This window comes from Lutjanus erythropterus, chromosome 23, assembly GCF_056507025.1.
Source record: "Lutjanus erythropterus isolate fLutEry1 chromosome 23, fLutEry1.hap2, whole genome shotgun sequence".
NCBI classification, from domain to species: domain Eukaryota; kingdom Metazoa; phylum Chordata; class Actinopteri; order Lutjaniformes; family Lutjanidae; genus Lutjanus; species Lutjanus erythropterus.
Window position 1 is genome coordinate 4,382,628 of NC_139339.1, and position 18,018 is coordinate 4,400,645.

The 18,018-nt window shown below is 39.4% G+C and overlaps 5 protein-coding genes across 5 annotated transcripts; 4 read left to right on the plus strand and 1 right to left on the minus strand.

The window, feature by feature from the left end:
• Positions 1-1,925: 1,925 nt before the first annotated feature.
• LOC146305434 (uncharacterized) lies at positions 1,926-2,834 on the plus strand. Its single transcript, XM_084713096.1, has one exon. The coding sequence runs from the start codon at positions 1,926-1,928 to the stop codon at positions 2,832-2,834; it is 909 nt and encodes a 302-aa protein (XP_084569222.1).
• A 2,460-nt stretch (positions 2,835-5,294) lies between these two features.
• On the plus strand, positions 5,295-6,200 carry LOC146305435 (uncharacterized). The gene has a single exon (XM_084713037.1). The coding sequence runs from the start codon at positions 5,295-5,297 to the stop codon at positions 6,198-6,200; it is 906 nt and encodes a 301-aa protein (XP_084569163.1).
• Positions 6,201-7,761: 1,561 nt separating this feature from the next.
• Positions 7,762-8,664, plus strand: LOC146305436 (uncharacterized). Its single transcript, XM_084713038.1, has one exon. It carries the CDS (start codon positions 7,762-7,764, stop codon positions 8,662-8,664), a length of 903 nt encoding a protein of 300 aa, XP_084569164.1.
• Positions 8,665-10,592: 1,928 nt separating this feature from the next.
• LOC146305437 (uncharacterized) lies at positions 10,593-11,613 on the plus strand. Its single transcript, XM_084713097.1, has one exon. The coding sequence runs from the start codon at positions 10,593-10,595 to the stop codon at positions 11,496-11,498; it is 906 nt and encodes a 301-aa protein (XP_084569223.1). The 3' UTR covers positions 11,499-11,613.
• A 1,508-nt stretch (positions 11,614-13,121) lies between these two features.
• LOC146305438 (uncharacterized) lies at positions 13,122-14,349 on the minus strand. The gene has a single exon (XM_084713196.1). It carries the CDS (start codon positions 14,347-14,349, stop codon positions 13,432-13,434), a length of 918 nt encoding a protein of 305 aa, XP_084569322.1. The 3' UTR covers positions 13,122-13,431.
• Between the last annotated feature and the right edge of the window lie 3,669 nt (positions 14,350-18,018).

Below are 18,018 nucleotides of genomic sequence, written 5' to 3' on the forward strand. Positions count from 1 at the left end.
AATGTCATAACCTTGCCAGTTTATCCTAACAGATATTTGTGCTAATTATTATGTCATAATTAACGTATGAATTCTTGAGTTCTCCAAAAATGTGTTTAGTGAGGTCACAGTGACCTCGACCTTCGACCAGCAAAATCTGATCAGTTTACTTTGAGTCCAGTTGGTGTGTTTTTTTGTTTTTTTTTACCAAGTTTGAAGAAATTCCCTCCAAACATTCAAATGGGACCAGCTCCCTTCTACACTTTTTCTTTGGGTGGTAGTAGCTCAGTTGGTTTGGGAACCAAAGGGTCACCGGTTCCAAGTCCTGCACGGACCAAAGTATGGAAGTACCAGGAGGTGCCAGTTTACCTCTTGGGCTCCTGACTATTGTATATATTGAATATTTATGTGTGTAGCCCCTCACTCTTACATCTCTCCAGTGCACTTCTGCAGACTGTTTGCAGATAGTTTGTGCATGTAATGTAAATTCAACTAGGGGATTAAAGGGATAGTTCACTCAAAAATGAAAATTCAGTCAGTGTCTACTCACCCTCTTGCTGATTGAAGGTCGGGTTTAGTTTTGTAGTTCATAAAACTGTGCTGGAGTTTCACAGGAAAACCAATGGAATCAATGGAAGTGAATGGTGACCAGTTTTCAAATGTACAAAATGACTGAAATTTCATATTTGGGTGAATTTTCCCTCTCGTAGAGCATGTCTTCTTCTTTTTCTATATCTGTATGTACTTTGTAGAAAATTAATTCTTATGCATAACTTTAAATTTGGTTTCCTGTTAACTGATAATCATTATTAAACAAGTATGAAATTATGAAATGTGGTTTCAGTTCTTTCATTTAAAATCTTTTTGCACAAGCAGGCAAGAGTCCAAAATCCAAAGGGACAGTCAAAAAACTGAAAGAAATGACTGGAACACTTAACACACAAAAGTCGCAGGTGAGCAACAAAACAGAGAAACACCAGGAACTAATCAGACATACAGACACACACTGTGCATACATACTGACCGCAGTGGCAGCTGGGAGATGCAGCAGCAGCAGCCTCAGGCATTTTTTTTTCTTCTTTTTTTTCACAAAATGCAAACAACCAAGTTCCCATTTGATCTGTTATTGTAATTGTTTATTTAGCAATTAGGTTGTCATTTTTTATGACCACTTTGTTTTGTTTTTTATTCAAATAAAACACATTTGAATTTCAATTTAACTAAGCGAGACAAAATGAGAGAGACGCGGAGCGGGGCTGCAGTATACAGTCAGTACAGTGTATTTGGAGCAGATACTCGGGTACAGGAATCCACGAACGGAGATACAGGCGGAGGAAGTTCAGAAACAAATACTGATACGGTTTGTCTTCTTACAACATTTAATATCATCTTCTTAAATCCACTGGATATTATATTGTTTGGACCCTTGCGCTTTTAATAATTTATTTTATGAAGCCAGTGTTTCTTGATATAAACTAAAAAGGGGCAGTTTACTCAGCATGGTTGAATCCACTCATCCTACATGTGACAACACTTGTTTAATATCTTCTGTGGCGCGAGACAACAAATATTTCACAGAAAAAAAATATTGTAAAGTGGGGGCATGGACTTTGATGTACAATACAGCTCTAGTCTGATAGCAAAAGTCAGGATATCTCAGCCTTTGCTGCACAGATTTTGACCATCGTAAAATGTCAAATGTGTCTTTTTTCTGGTTTCTGTAGTCCTCTCTGACTAAATATCTTTGGGCTGTGGGCAAAACAAGACAATCGAGGACATCATCTTGAGATTTGGGAAACACTGATAGAAATTTTTCATGGATTTCTGAGAACTAATTGATTAATCAAGAAAATAATTTACACATTAATCACAGAAAAACAATCTTAAATAAATGTAATTTATATGTGTATTTCTGTTTTATCATGATGTTTATTTGTCTTACAGAAATGTCACTAAACTCTTCCTCCTACCCTGATGACTGCCATGTTGGTCCTCACCTTTCCTCCGCTGATTACTTCCTCAGTGGATATTGTTGCCTCTTCATGCAACAAGGCTCCTTATTGTACACGACCTTCAGTGTCACAAAAGTCCTCCTCCTGCTCCCTCTCTGCATCCTCGTCCTCCACCTGGGTCTTCAACGACGGCGGCGACAGCGCTCCACCTCGACAGCGGCAACGACGAGTCACACGGACAGCTTCACCTACCACATGGTCGCCATGGAGCTGATCGGCGTCTTAGGGCAGACCGTCTCCTGCTGTGGGGTCTATGAACGTAACGTCAATGTGCACTTTCTGGGGATGCTTGTCATTTTCTTCACCTGTTATGGAGAGATGTCATTTCACCTCCTGACCTGTGTGGAGCGCTACCTGGCCGTCGTCCATCCCATCACCTATCTGAGCCTCAGAGGACGGAGAGGGGTCAGAATCAGAAATATCGGCATCGGGTGTGTTTGGCTGTTGTGCTTTGCAAAAACAAGTCTATTGACTGCAGTAAATTTCCCCGTAATCTTGGATTCCTGCATCTTGTTGTTCTCCTTCATCATCATCTCCTTCTGCAGCCTTTCTGTTCTCTGCGCCCTCATTCGTCCAGGGCCAGGGGAACAGGGCGGGGACAGAGAGAGGGTTGACCAATCAAAGAAAAGGGCTTTCTACACCATTGTGGCCATACTGGGAGTTCTGCTGTTCAGGTGTGCTGGGAGTCTGGCTTGGAATCTTCTTTATCAGCTGGGAAGAAGCACTGAGTGTGTGACTTTGGTGTCTGAAGTCTGGGTTAATTTACCCAGCAGTCTGGTGTTACCTCTGCTGTTTCTCCACAGAGCAGGAATGTTAGCGTGTTGTAAGAGCAACACAAAATGAGGATAAGGATGAGACTCGATGTGCGTTAACCAAGATGACTTCAGAAATTACTGGAGGAGCACCTGCCATGCACAGATCTCCACCAAACAGTCCACTCTCCTATGATACACAACGCTGCAAACTTAATAGTCCGTAAAAATGTCTGTTATATTTCTGGTGGAGATTATTACAGACAGTTTACATTGTCATTGTATTCTATTCCTAACCTCTAGAGTTCCCTTTTACTATTTAAATTAGATGGATGCTCACTAATATATTGACATTTATTCTGTTTATTCAAACATTCAGGTCTTGTGACTCTTTTTGCTCTCATTGGTAATACATGTATTTAGTGTCAGATGATGTTTATGATGATATGTGATGATACTGTTGGCATATGTAAGTGTGGCCAGATCAAAAATAATGGGTTTAGACATAAAATTCCTTTGGGTGTCTTTATGCCCCAACTTCAACTCTCAATTTTCTCTGCAATTTTGACGGTTTTAAAGAAATCACACTGATACGGGAGTTTCTCTCATTGACTTTAAGTTGTACCTTTTTCTGATGTACAGTTAGTTGCATGAAATGTTAGTTTTTACCTTTCCATAGCTAAGAAAATCATTGTTACAATTGTGGTGAACTTTACGACCATCTGGTTTTTAAAGAATAAGGCAAACACCCCATCTAACTGTGTCAATGAATGTGAAAAATCTTGTGTTTCTGCAGAGTGATTTGAATTTGAAATTTAATGGGTTATTCCTTTGTCCAGTAGTTTTTCCCTAATCCCGCTGACAAACAAGCAAATAAATGGCACAGAAAACATAAACTCCTTGGCCAACGCGTCCTTTAGTGCAGCGGTTCCCAAACTTTTCCTGGCGTGTCTCCCTTCAAAAGCCAAAAACAAGTTGTGTATATCAGTCATTAACAATAACTGGGGAAGCAACTGATAAAATGGATTCAAAAGTTGAATTGTCATGAAATAAAGTTCAGAACGAAAGCAGCAGCAAACTCTTGTTTGTTTATTTCCACCCACTAAATCATATTCACTGTTTCACTCCATATTTCTCTCTTGGTCTTCTGTGCACTTGTTGGGCATTTGGTTTTTATGCAAATAAAAATATATTTGAATATGAACACAGATAGACATGGATAGAGAAAGGTGGAGTGGGGCTGTAATATACATCCAACACCTTTTATATTGGAGCAGACACTCACTGATACGGCGCTGGGCGGGGAGGGAGGACGATCACGAGAAAATAAGGTTGGTCGTGTTTGTGGCTTTATATCTTTTTTTATTTTCACCGTCTTCTTAAACCCACAGTAGAACGGACGGTTGAAACGGACAGCAAATTAACTTTATCAAACTGTTCTGACACACGTTTGAAACCAAATTTTACAAACTCAAGTCTGAGATGAGAACATTTTTTGTCATCAGGTTTAGACTTTAAAACATGCGTTGCACAGTGGAGGCATGGACTTTAAAAATAGTGGGTAACAACTAATAAATGATGTGTTTCAGTTGCATTTTGGGAGATGTAGGATCCAGACTTTTTGAACCTTGACTCTGATCAGGCAAGTCAGGATATCTCTGCCTCTGCTGCAGACTTTTGTCCATTCTTTCTTAACTTGACTCTCACAAGTATGCCAACTTTGTAGAAATGCAACACAAAATCACTGTAATACCCCTTTAATTCATACACACAAATAATGTTAGGGTTATTGTTATTGATTAATGATTATCAAATTATTTGTATGCTGTTTTCCTGTGAAACTCCAGATGCGTTTTGCTGACTAACAAAATAAACCCAGTCTTTAATCGGCATGAGGCAGTAGATAATGACTGAATTTTTGTTTTTGCATGAACTATCCCTTTAACTCAATTTAACGTTTATTAATGAGGGTTTGTTTCATGCCACAGGGTGCATTTCTTACTGTTCTCTCTCTGTTCAGGTACTGTCCCTCCCCTCCTTGCAGCTGCAGTGATTGGCAGCAGTCAGTAACCAGAGAGCCTTTCAGCAGACTTGTGTAGGCGTGGCAGTTAAGTCAGGTCAGACTCTGTGTGGTGTCTTTTTTTGTCGAATTTTTAATATTTTTTTTAATTTAAACCTAGTCTTTGCTTTTGCCTCAGCTTCCCTTTCTTCTTTTTCCCTGGTTTACCTTTTATTGTTTGTCTGCTGATCCCCTCGACCGCCACTGGAGGATGTAACATGGTTATTATGAAGTGTTATCGCTTGGTCACTTGTCAACGAAGACAAGCTGCAACACAACATTTATATATAAAAAAACATTATCAAGTTGTTATGCCAAATATTAGCGAGACATTTCCTGATGATACATGTAATGGTTTTGACAGTTTTATGTTTTTATTTTTCCCTTCCTTAAAACAAAGATGCCCCTCTTATTGGACTGATAGATATGCAACTGATGTAATGTAGATTTTTTTCATCTGACTTCCATTTCATGTGTTTTTCTCTTCCAGACATGTCACTAAACTCCACCTCCTCCAATGACTCCCTTCTTCACCCTAACATTTCCCTCAGCCCCCATTTTCACAAATATTGCCTCCTCACCAAAGCAAGCTCCTCAATCTTCATCGCGTACTGCATCACAAACAGCCTCCTCTTCCTCCCTCTTGGCATCTGCGTCCTCCACCTGGGTCTTCAGCGATGGCGGCGACGGCGCTCCACCTCCACAGCAGCCATGACGAGTCATGCGGACAGCTTCACCTACCACGTGGTCGCCATGGAGCTGATCGACGTCGTGGGGTGCATAATCTCCTGTTGTGGTATCGGTGAGGGTAACTCTGATGCATTTTTTGCAGGTATCTGTCTTTGTTCCTTGACCTATCATGGAGAGACGTTCTTTCACATCCTGACCTGTGTGGAGCGCTACCTGGCTGTCGTTCACCCCATCACCTACCTGAGCCTGAGGAGAGAGAGAGGGATCAGAATGAGAAATATCACCATCGGGTGTGTTTGGCTGCTTAGCTTTGCAGTGACGGGTTTGCTGGTGGTAGAAAATGTGGCCTTAATCTTTGATTTCTGCCTCTTGAGTTTCTCATTCATCATCACTTCCTTCTGCAGTCTGTCTGTTCTTTATGTTCTGATTCGTCCAGGGCCAGGAAAGCAAGGTAGAGACAAGGAGAGGGTTGACCAATCAAAGCAGAGGGCTTTCTACACCATCGTGGCCATACTGGGAGTGCTGCTGTTGAGGTGTTTTTGTAGTCTGACTTGGGCTTTTCTTTATACGTTGAAAGTAAATCATGAGTGTGTGATAATGACGACTGAACTCTGGTTTTATTTGCCCAGCAGTCTGGTGTTACCTCTGCTGTTTCTGCACAGAGCAGGAATGTTAGCATGCTGCAAGAACAGTACCAATTCAGGATGAGAACTGATTCAATTTGCAGTCAATCAAATCACTTCAGATACAAGAACATTATAAATATAGAGAATAATAGAAAAATACTGTTAGATTTAGGGGTGAAATGGATTGCAGCCTGGTCCCAAGCACTGTCAGTATAATTAATGAAAGTATAAGGGTGGTGCTCCTGACTTTTCTGCAGTAGATTAATGTGATATTGTGTATAGTGTAGACTTGTGTATTGTGTGTTGTATGTTATGAATATATGCTGAGATGATGTGTGCATTGTCATTTTATGAGTTGCATTTTTTATGATTCTATATGCAAAAATGATGTACTGTTGTTTGCACCGCATTTTGTAGTTTTATGTAGTTTTATGGTGAAACTCAAGGCAAATTTCAACATAGTGGAGAGTTTTTTCATATTTACATTTCTATTCATATCACTGCCTTGCTGATTTATTATGTGCCCATTTAAACATCCTGAGGTTTGGTTTCCACCTAAGAAAAAACATTTAGAGATTATTAGAGAACCCATAACTTTCAGCCATATATGGCTTTATTTTGTATGTTTACTATGTACCAACTAGGCTCTTGTTATTTATTTTTTTGTTTCTATGTTATTTGTTCTGTTCTACTCTACTTATTTGTCCCTTATTTTTGTTTTGGTCTGTTGTCTAATCCTGTTGTAGTTGTTTACACGCTTGTCTTCACTTGTTCTGTAATTTTGTCTTTGCACATTAAAAAATTATAATATAAAAAATAATATTTTGTGTTGTTGTTGTGTGTCTCATTACCTGTGAGGAGACAAGTGAAAAACACCATAGACAAACAAACTTTGACACCACGTTGGCTTTAAGATCATATGTTAATGTTAAAGCCATTTTGATCTGGTCAAGACTGACTTGCAAACAAATACAAGCTTTCTGGATTTTTTCACTGAGCTGCAGAGGTCATGTCATGTCTAACAGCACTGAGCACAACTGATCTCTCTCTGCTGTGTCCATGTTTTTGGCTGAATCTTGCTCAAACTACAGCAAGAATTAAGATATACTTTTCTCCAGTACTCACATGAAGGAAACAGGTGTTTTAGTGTTTACACAAGAAGGATTCGCAGCTGGGTACAGTTTGTCAGCACCACTTCATTTTTCATGCAAATAAAACATATTTGAATTTCGCTAAGAGAGAAAAAGGGGGAGAGAGAGGAAGGGAGTGGGGTTGTAATACAGAGCTGGTACAGAATAACTGGAGACGCCGAGAAACAAAGATCAGAAAAAACTTCTGAGAAGGTTGGTGTCCTAACTTTTTTTTAATATTATCATCTTCTTAAATCCACAATAGACTGAATGACTAAAATTGACAGAAAACAAACTGTATCTTACTGCAACATTTTATATTGATTTAGTTTATATTATACTGACAGTTTTACTTGTCATGGTTGGTAAAGTTTATCCGACATGTCTGAGAACATAACACTGTCATCATGTCGAGCCTTTGAGACTCCAGATATTTGACAGAAAATTAAATTAAATTGTAAGAAAGTAGAGGCTTTGTCCATGATGATGATGACCATGTTTTCTCTTCCAGATATGTCAGTAAACTCTTCCTCCTCCTCCTCCTCCCTTCTTCATCCTTACCTTCCCTCCATCAACTTCTTCCCCGTTGCTGGGATGTACTGCTTCACCACCAGACCAAGCTTCTTTATCTTCGCCACGTTCAGCGTCACAGCCATCCTCCTCCTGCTCCCTCTGTGCGTCTTCGTCCTCCGCCTGGGTCTTCGACGATGGCGGCGACAGCGCTCCACCTCCACAGCAGCGACGACGAGTCACTCGGACAGCTTCACCTACCACATAGTTGCCATAGAGCTGATTGGTGTCTCAGGGTACATCATCAGCTGCTGTGGCATCTTTAAGGATAATTGGAACATCATTTTTGCAGGGTATTGTCTTTGGGGCTTTTCCTGGTTTGGTGAGGTATTCTTTCACGTCCTGACCTGTGTCGAACACTACCTGGCTGTCGTTCATCCCATCACCTATCTGAGTCTGAGGAGTGAGAGAGCGATCAGAATCAGAAACATCAGTGTCGGGTGTGTTTGGCTGCTTTGCATTGGAGCAATATTCCTGATGTCTTTACAACCCATCTTTACTATCTGCTTCTTGATTTTCGCCTCAGTCGTCATCTCCTTCTGCAGCCTTTCTGTTCTCTACGTTCTGATCCATCCAGGGCCGGGGGAACAGGGCGGGGACAGGCAGAGGGTTGACCAATCAAAGCTGAGGGCTTTCTACACCATCATGGCCATACTGGGAGTGCTGTTGTTGAGGTGTTTTTGGAGTCTGACTTGGCTTGTTCTTTCTATCACCAATAATCTCACGTGTGAGCTGATGGTGTCTGGAGGCTGGTTAAATCTCCCCAGCAGTCTGGTGTTACCTCTGCTGTTTCTACACAGAGCAGGGACACTCATGTGTTGTAAGAACAACACCAAACGAGGATAAGGGTTGGATTTAATCAATGTAATCACTTCAGATACACACAGGCACATTAGCAAACAGCTGTCTACTCAAAATTTTCTGTTTTATATATAAAACATGATTTTTACCATGATTTAAAGCACGACCAACAGGGGACTTAAAAAATGTCCCCAGTTGGTTGTGGAGTCCTCTGCTGGTGAACGTGTGACAACATGGAAGTCCACTGTTAGATAGGTAGACAAGTGTAAACGCACACACACTAATGTACACTTGCAGTAATTTCTAATCATCAAAATAAAAGCCCAGATAGTGACATTATCATCACAAGAAATGAAAATAAAAATAAAAACAAAAGCCCATGATGGTTTCAGTATATTAACATGGGGCTTAATACTGCTGTCACTCAGTTTAAAACTTTTAAGATATAAAGATTTTCAACATGTTTTATTCACAGTGTAATACAATGGGAGACACACACATATAAACACTTACATACTTACACACATGCGTACTGTATGTGTACATAATACTGGCAGCAATGGCAGCTGGGAGGAGCTTCCATCTTTTGACAACCTAGTTTCCGTTTGATCTCTTACCGTAATTAGCTTTCCATCAGTTTTTTTCATTGCCACTTTGTTTTTTATTCAAATAAAACCTATATGAATTTACCTAGGAGCATGTGTGTGTGTGTGTGTGTGTGTGTGTGTGTGTGTGTGTGTGTGTATGGGGGAGAGAGAGAGAGTGAGAGAGAGGTGGAGTAGGGCTGCGATATACAGTCAGGACAGTTTTATTTGAAGCAGATATTCGGGCACAGGAGTCCACAGAGGGGAGACGCAAAAGGAGGAAGACCAGAAAGACTGATACGGTTTGTGTTCTTATTACTTCATATCATCATCTTCTTAAATCCACAATAGTGTGGACGAGTGGATGGACAGAAAATTAACTTTATTTTACAGTTTGGGCACTTGCACATCTAATATTGTATTTTATAGTTACATCGGTTTGCAAGTTTCTTGTTTTCTTATGATGATAACTAGTTTGGGAGAGTTTCTAATTATTTGGGGACAGGATCAGCCATAGGATTTTAATGGACACTCACTAAAATCATCCACCAAATCACACTCCAAACTTTATCATGTTTTCTCTTCAGTTGTCATCCTTAGAATTTTTTCACAAAACATAATTGTGGTTGCTAATAGCACAATAACATCTAATTTAATGATTTTAATGCAACAACAACGGATTTAATGAGGAGGTGAAATCATCATTTTGTGTATAAATATGTTATTTACCACAGTTTAAAGGTGCTGGAACAGGCTGGAAGTGCTTGAAAGGTGAACAAACCCTGAATCTGTGATTTTAGTTGACGTGCAAATCTCAGAGCAGAAAAAGTTTTGGGGACCCCCTTTGATTTGGGTCTGTAACACCCCTTCTACAATACTTGCAGTGGGTTTGCAGATTCAACAATTTGACAACCAGCACTGAAGGGCAAAAGACAACATGATGTTTAAACTGGTTTAAAAAAAACACATTTTTATTATTTGCATATATTAAAATCAGAGTAATAATCTAACACCGGCGAGGGGGGGTGGTCAGTTCTTTAGTTCCAAAGGGGCAGGGGAAGGAGAGCAGGCCAAGGACCACTTTTGCCGGACATTGGTTGCTTCTATAGTTGTCCTTCATTGTCACATGTAACTTCTGAGTGTTTCCATTGACTCTTCGGTCTTCTGGAAGCCCAACTCGGCCTTAAGGTTGCGGCATATAGGGGAGACCTTGGCCTGCAGATTAAAACACAGGGAGAACAAAAGAAAGCAGTGTTCATAGCCCTTCCACCCACACACAGACGTAAAGTTACACTGCAACTACATTTCTGCAATCACTTTGTGATAGCATCACATTGGCAGAAATGGATTTATCTTTACAGTTTATGTGTTTTTTTTTGTCTTTCAGGTATGTCAGTAAACTCCTCCTCCAATGACCCCCTACTTCATCCTAACATTTCCCTCATCAGCTCCTACCTCCCATTCAGCATGAGCTGCCTCACCAGCAGATCAGGATCCCTGATCTTCATCACATTCTGCATCACAAACATCGCACTCGTGCTTCCTCTCTGTGTCTTCGTCCTCTACTTGGGTTTTCAACGATGGCGGCAACAGCGCTCCACCTCCACAGCAGCGACTGCGAGTCACTCGGACGCCTTCACCTACCACATGGTCGCCGTGGAGCTGATCGGTGTTCTGGGACAAACCATCTGGTGTTGTGGTATCCATAGGGCTCATGTCAGTATATTATTTGGAGGGTATTGTCTTTGGTCCTTTACCTGGTTTGGAGAGATGTTATTTCATGTCCTGACCTGTGTCGAGCACTACCTGGCCATTGTTCATCCCATCACCTATGTGAGCCTGAGAGGAGAGAGAGGGATCAGAATCAGAAATCTGACCCTCGGGTTTGTTTGGCTGCTTTCGATTGTAGTAACATGTCTGTTGACTTCGGGAAATGCCTTCATGACAATCTGTTTTTGTGTAGTAACTATCTCTTTGATCATCATCTTCTTCTGCAGCCTTTCTGTTCTGCGTGTTCTGATTCATCCGGGGCCAGGGGAACAGGGCGGGGACAGGGAGAGGGTTGACCACTCAAAGCAGAGGGCTTTCTACACCATCGTGGCTATACTGGGAGTGCTGTTGTTGAGGAGTTTTTGGAGCGTGGCTTGGGGCGTTCTTTATGCCTCGAGAGTGAGTAATAGGTGTGTGCCGATGGTGTCTGGATCCTGGTTTAGTCTCCCCAGCAGTCTGGTGTTACCTGTGCTGTTTCTATTCAGAGCAGGAATATTAGGGTGTCGTAAGAACAGCACAAAGTGAGGATGAGGATTGGAATCACTTCTGATACAAGAAAAGATAAATATGGAGAATAACAAAAAGTATACTAATATGTAGATAGACTAATTAGATGGACTAACAACAGAAATCTACTGAATTGGCAGGTCTGTATTCTTGTATCAGTTAACTTAGCATCAGTAGATACGCAACCCAAATGGTCTTACAAGACAGACTATCAATTTTCATGTACATTGATGATCAAATATATAGATTGCAGGAAAATATAAATGGTGCATGTCCTCAGAGCACAGGCTGGGTGGTCATAGAGCCAAAGTATGCACTGCTATATCCTGCAAAACAAAGCCATTCAGGGGCAACAAAAGTTTATCAGTTGGAACTTGAACACCAGTTCTTTTTTAAAATCTTTAGTGTTTTTTTGGGGTGTCCCTGTTGCTCAGTTGGTAGATGTGTGTCAGTCCTCTGCAGCGGCCGCCGGTGCGACTCCAACCTGCGGCCCGTTTGCTGCATGTCACCCCCTCTCTCTCTACCCCCTTTCCTGTCATTTCTTCAGCTGTCCCTATCCAATAAAAGCGAAATGCCCCCAAAATGATAAATATATATAAAAAAGTTTTGGTGTGTTTTTGTTATGTCTTCCTGGTAGCCAAACATCAGTTTAAGTTGCTGTACAAAAATCTATAATGTTACTTTTGTTTCAATAAATAATCATAATGAAACAACTATGATATGAGGTTTGAATGATTTTATTTGAACACATTACATAGTTTTGAGTTTAAAAAATGTTATTTCATAACAGGCAAAACACAGACAGTAATTCCTATTCTGCTGTTTGATTTATAATTTATTTGTAGTTTTTCTTGTTTGCATATTAAAGAACAGCTGTCCAAACAATAGCATGAGTTTTTTTACATGACAGAGAGGAAATATACAGCACAATAACATAAAACAAATGGAAATGTTGGATGAAAATCCCCTGAAGGCTTGTAAAAGGAACTCACCTTACACTGAAATGAAATTCAGCCGAATGTGTTTGCCACAAATTTACAAACAGGCACAAGAACATTCAAATGATATAAAATATAGACAAGAATACAAGTTTCTGATCAGCAATGTTAATAATAAAAAGATCAAGAAAAGAAAATCAACAAGGATTACAAAAAAGAAACTTTTGCACTGCTTTCATACACTGTTATCATGCTTCTTTTAGTACTGTGCTACTTCAAGAAAAGTTGTTGAAGATCTTTTGTTATTTGTAGGAATAATAAGCCATAAATACAGTTAAACAGAAAGTTTTTACTTGCAAATATTAAACAATATTTTCTTATCATTTTTTTCAACATATCTTGGGGCAATTTTATGAATTCAGTAGATAGCTGATGGGACTAACTGACTTATTATTTTATGATACTAAGTCTTCATTTTGAGAAACAGAATCACTATTTTTTTAAATACAAGCTTTGATATACTTGCTTATTATTTTGTGGTAAATCATTATTTTGAGAAACAGAATCATTATTTTGCAAACTAACTTATTATTTTGCCATGCTAAGTTATTGCTTAGAGAACCAAACTTATTTATTTATTTATTTTACCATATGAAGTCATTATTTTGAAACTGTCATATTACACAAATCAGAAGTCGCCTCAGGGGGTTTTACAGTCTGTACAATACAATCTCTAAGTCATTATTTTGTCATACTCACTCATTATTATGTGACAAGTCAATATTTTTTGATGCTATATTATTCTGAGATATCAAACTCACAATTTTGAGATATTGAACTTTTTTTTCTTTTCCTGTATTACTAAGTCAAATTAAGCCAAAGTGATTATTTTGACATTCTAACTAATTTTTTCTTTATTTTTTTTTAAATAAAAGGGCGTCATTATAATGACTGACTGAGGGATATTTAAGTTCCCATCACGTTGGTGGAAATGCACTTCCATATAATGGTCCTCATCCTGATCCAGACTTGTATTTACAACATGGCAGTTTTTCCGCTCTGTGCAGAAACAGCAGCGGCAGCACATAGCTGCTGGGCAGACAGAACCAGATCCCCGATATCTGCACCACACAGCGGGCACCGTGGCTCAACAGAGAGGAGGAGGCCAGAGACAGGCAAACCAGATTCCCCCCAAACCTCAACAGCAGCACCGCCATTATGGCCGTCATGGTGGCGAACGCCCTTTGCTTTAAGTTGTCAGCCTTCCCCTTGTTCCCGCCCTCTTCCCCCGGCCCTGGACGAGTCAGGACGCGGAGAACAGACAGGCTGCAGAAAGAGATGACGAGTAAAGAGAAAACCAGATTGCAGAAAAACAGGATCATGGTGAAATTTTTGTTGAGTAGGATTCTTAAAGCAACCAGTCCAGAGCATGCTAACCAAACACAGCCGATGCTGACATTTCTGATCGTGACCCCGCCTGTCTTACTCAGGCTCAGGTAGATCATGGGGTGAACAACGGCCACATAGCGCTCCACACAGGTCAGGATGTGAAAGAACATTTTCATACATGAGATGATGGCAAACATGTTACACCCCACCCTCAACAGCATGGGGTTGTCAGTGAAGGCACCGCTGCAGCAGACAATGGACCCACTGATGCCAATCATCTCCATGGCAACCATGTGGTAGGTGAAGACGTCGATGGGATTCATGGCTTCGCCGCTGCGCTCTTTCTTCCAGCGCTGGAACCCAATGGAGAGGATGAAGACGGAGAGAGGCAGGAGGAGAACGATGTTGGTGACGGTGAAGGCGCCGAAGATGGAGGAACCAGTGTCGGTGTTGAAGCAGCTGTTGAGGAAGGAATTCTGGGAAGAGTTGGAGGAAGGGAGGGAGACATCTGAGGAGGAAGAGGTGTTGACGTTCACTTCCATGGATCTGAAGAGGAGGAGAGAAACAAATAAGGAAAAAAAAGGGACAAATTGACAATTGTGCATCCAAAAATCAGTACTTCATTCAGGGTTACAATAAGGATGTTATGTATGTCACATAACGTTGCTTGCAAGATGAAAGTCATGTGATGCACGTAACATTATGTGCCGTGCAACCTTTAATAATGAACACAGGTGATTTGAGGCCGTTCTAGACAATACTTGTGATTCCACCGGAAGTACCACGGTGCATTTCAGAAGTGGATTGCTGCTCCACTCCACTTCAAATATGCACCTAGTCTATTTCTGACAGAGCAGACTGAATGGACAGGAAGCCAGAGACAGAAGAGGCATTTAATTTTCAATATAAAAGACCCTTTGCAGATTCACGATCATAAAGATAGACAGAAAAGAAACTATTTAACCACATAGCATACTGTAATTAAGTAGGTTTTTTGGGAGGGTACTTGTACTTTTATGAATAGATTTTCATGTCTGTACTTTTACTTGTATTTAAGTACTCATTACGCCATGTAATCTACTTGGATACTTTTAAAATTGAGTACTATAGTTTAGTAAATTGAGTAGTATAGTTAAGTACTGAGTACAATTTGAATTAATATTCAGACCTTTTATCTGCATTTTTGTAGCCAATCAGGTGATCTGAAAGCAAACAAGCCAATTAAAACCGGGACATACGAACGAAAAATAAAACAAAACAAAAGAGGATGTTGATCTTTATTTGATGCGCCCCAAACTTAATTTTGTCCACTCCATCTTTTTTTCTGAAGAGATCAGACTAAACCCTCTTCTCTCTTGCAATATTTTAGCAGTGTGTACCACTGCTTCTGTGGTAGACTTTTTTATATACATACATACATGTATACATGACAGACATGAACTTTGCTATAATGTGCTGTGGAAACTGGCGTTATACTGAATTTATCAAGACAAAAAAAAAAAAAAAGCCTGTTTTTCGATGCCATTGAGGTACATATTTGAGAATTCACGGTATTTCCCACAAGTCACACAATAAACTGACTTGTTGCATCAGTGGATGGTGTAGAAATAACTATAACTAATATTACCACTATTACTAGTACTAAAAATAATGAGAATAATTTTAGGATAGGAACTCCGAGCATTTTCAACCATAAAATCAACTAGCATTATTAAAATAAAGATGCATTGTCTGTATTTATTAATTTAACATGTGACATCATGTAAACACTCTTTCTACAAGGTATATTGCAATAAATACCAACATGTTAACAATCTGATTTATAATCAGTAATCTGATTATCAGAATTTTAACATAATAAACAAACATGAATGATTTAGAAGAGTTGTAATATTTTCAAAAGATGCCAACCTTGTCAGGAGCTCTTGTCTCTGGTTCGCCTCGCTGGTTGTCCTCAGAATGACTGGCTGGTGAACAATGGTGTCTTGTCCAAATATTTAAATGCATGTCTGTATTTGTGCATGTTGAAAGATAGGTGGGAGCAGGACTGTGGGCTTTTTGCATGTCGACAGACTAATGCAATATTTTTTTCTGCACGCATTTAGAAGGCAAATCTTCTCAAGAGTTGAGGGTAATTTGCAGAACAGCAGCACTGGTCATTGTCTTTCCCAAGGACATTCCAGCAAGGCAAATTTATTTCTATAGCACTTTTCAACGGCAAGACAATTCAAAATGATTTACATAAGACATAAGGGGATGAGGACAAAAACACAAGGTGACTTAGAAGGACATATTAATGGGATTTAAAAGTGTTCAAATAAAGTAAAATGGAAGTTTGAAGACACTAGAGTAGAATAAAACAGATTATATGGCAGAATAAAAATTACAAAGCAGCTATAACATCAGCGACAAAACTTTCAATTTTGTTTAACTGGGGAAGATCTTGATTTGTGATTGGCTTGATGCAATCATTATATAAATCAGTGTGTCATCTGCATAATTATTGTAAACTAGTTAATCGCTTTCCATAATCTGCACTAGTAGGTGCATGTAGATGCTAAACACACGAGGCCCGAGAATGGAGCCCTGGTGGACTCCACAGGTCATTTTTGTACACTCAGATATGTAATTATTAGTAAGTAACTATCTAATCTATTTTCATTTTAATGCCACAAACTCCCGCCCAGTTCTCCAGTCTGTTTTGTAACATGTTGTGACCAACTAGGCTAAAAGACAAAACAGGCTTTTCTGTCTGTGTTTAAGTGGATTTCACTCGTGACCTCAACAACAGCAGCCTTGGCGCTGTGGTCAAAATCCTAACAGACCCTGTGTCACAGAGTGTGGGGCTTCCAACACAGCATCTCCTTCCACTAGATGACTCTGTTAAGCAAATTTCCATAATTTATAATTGAATCTGACAGTCAAATGTGTACTAAATTGGGTGCTTATTCAAATTAGCTCAGAACACCTGTGTACGTGGTCGTGTGATTTACAATTTAATCCAGTTAAGATACAACATGTTTCATCTTCCAGTTTTTAGAAACAAAAAATTTTCAAACCTGCAGGACGAGTTCTAGTAGAGATTGTAAAGTTGATATGCCCAACTTTTCATGTTAATTTAGAAAATTTATAGGAGAGAAAAATAGATCATGTATGTAACTCTTATAAGATATAAAATACACCACACTTCTATGTCCCTTGGAATAATTTGACATAGAAAGATATTACACGTGCATTAAAATATTTGTACCATCCCAGCAAAGAATACACATGAAACAATGCTGCTGGCATCAATTCAGTGAACTATCAAAAGCAAATCAAGAGGAAACAGCTGAGTGCTACAGAACATGTACAGACTGACAGTCTGTATATAAGAGAAAGTCTTTCAGGGTATTCACAAGTTAAATTAAACACATTTCGGTTGGCTTTATCGTGTCTCCAGCAATCATTTTAGATGTAAAAATGTAAATATTATTAATTAAACTATAATCCCATTCACCACTGTGCTCACAGACACTTCAACAATGACAGATTTTCAGATACAAACTTTAGGTCCTTGATAAATACACATCACAAACAGACGTCATCATTATTCATCACATTTATTTAAAGCCACACGTATATTATGACAAGTGCAAATATAAGCATTATAGTATGAAGGTAAAACAGTAATCATTTTCATGCCCACACATTTCTTATATTGTACATCTTTTCTGTCAACAGAGGGACAATCAGCAAAGTGATCACGAAGAACAACAGAAAGTTTTTTAACTCAGCTGTCCTTTACTTTATTTGTCCTTTGGGTCGAACGCCTGACAGGATTCAAATGAGCTGTAACTTAAAACCGGTGCTTATTAAAATCACACAGCATCATTAGGACCTGAACACCTGTCTGTCTGTGTGCGTCACTTCTTATTTTAATACCCAAACAATCTGTTTGACTGCAATTAATCAAGGACCCTGACTGTTTTGCTAATATTGCTAGATATATTAATCTTGTGTGTGTGTGTGTGTGTGTGTGTGTGTGTGTGTGTGTGTGACTTTTGCAAATGATAAAAATCTCATGACTAAATTATAAGTATCACACGAAACCTGATGAAACCTGATTATATTCTATATCAATACTAATATTTAATATATAACATGATGAACCGTGTGACGACAAAGGTTCAACACGCCTGTCGCTACTCTCCATTTGTCAAACACGTTAT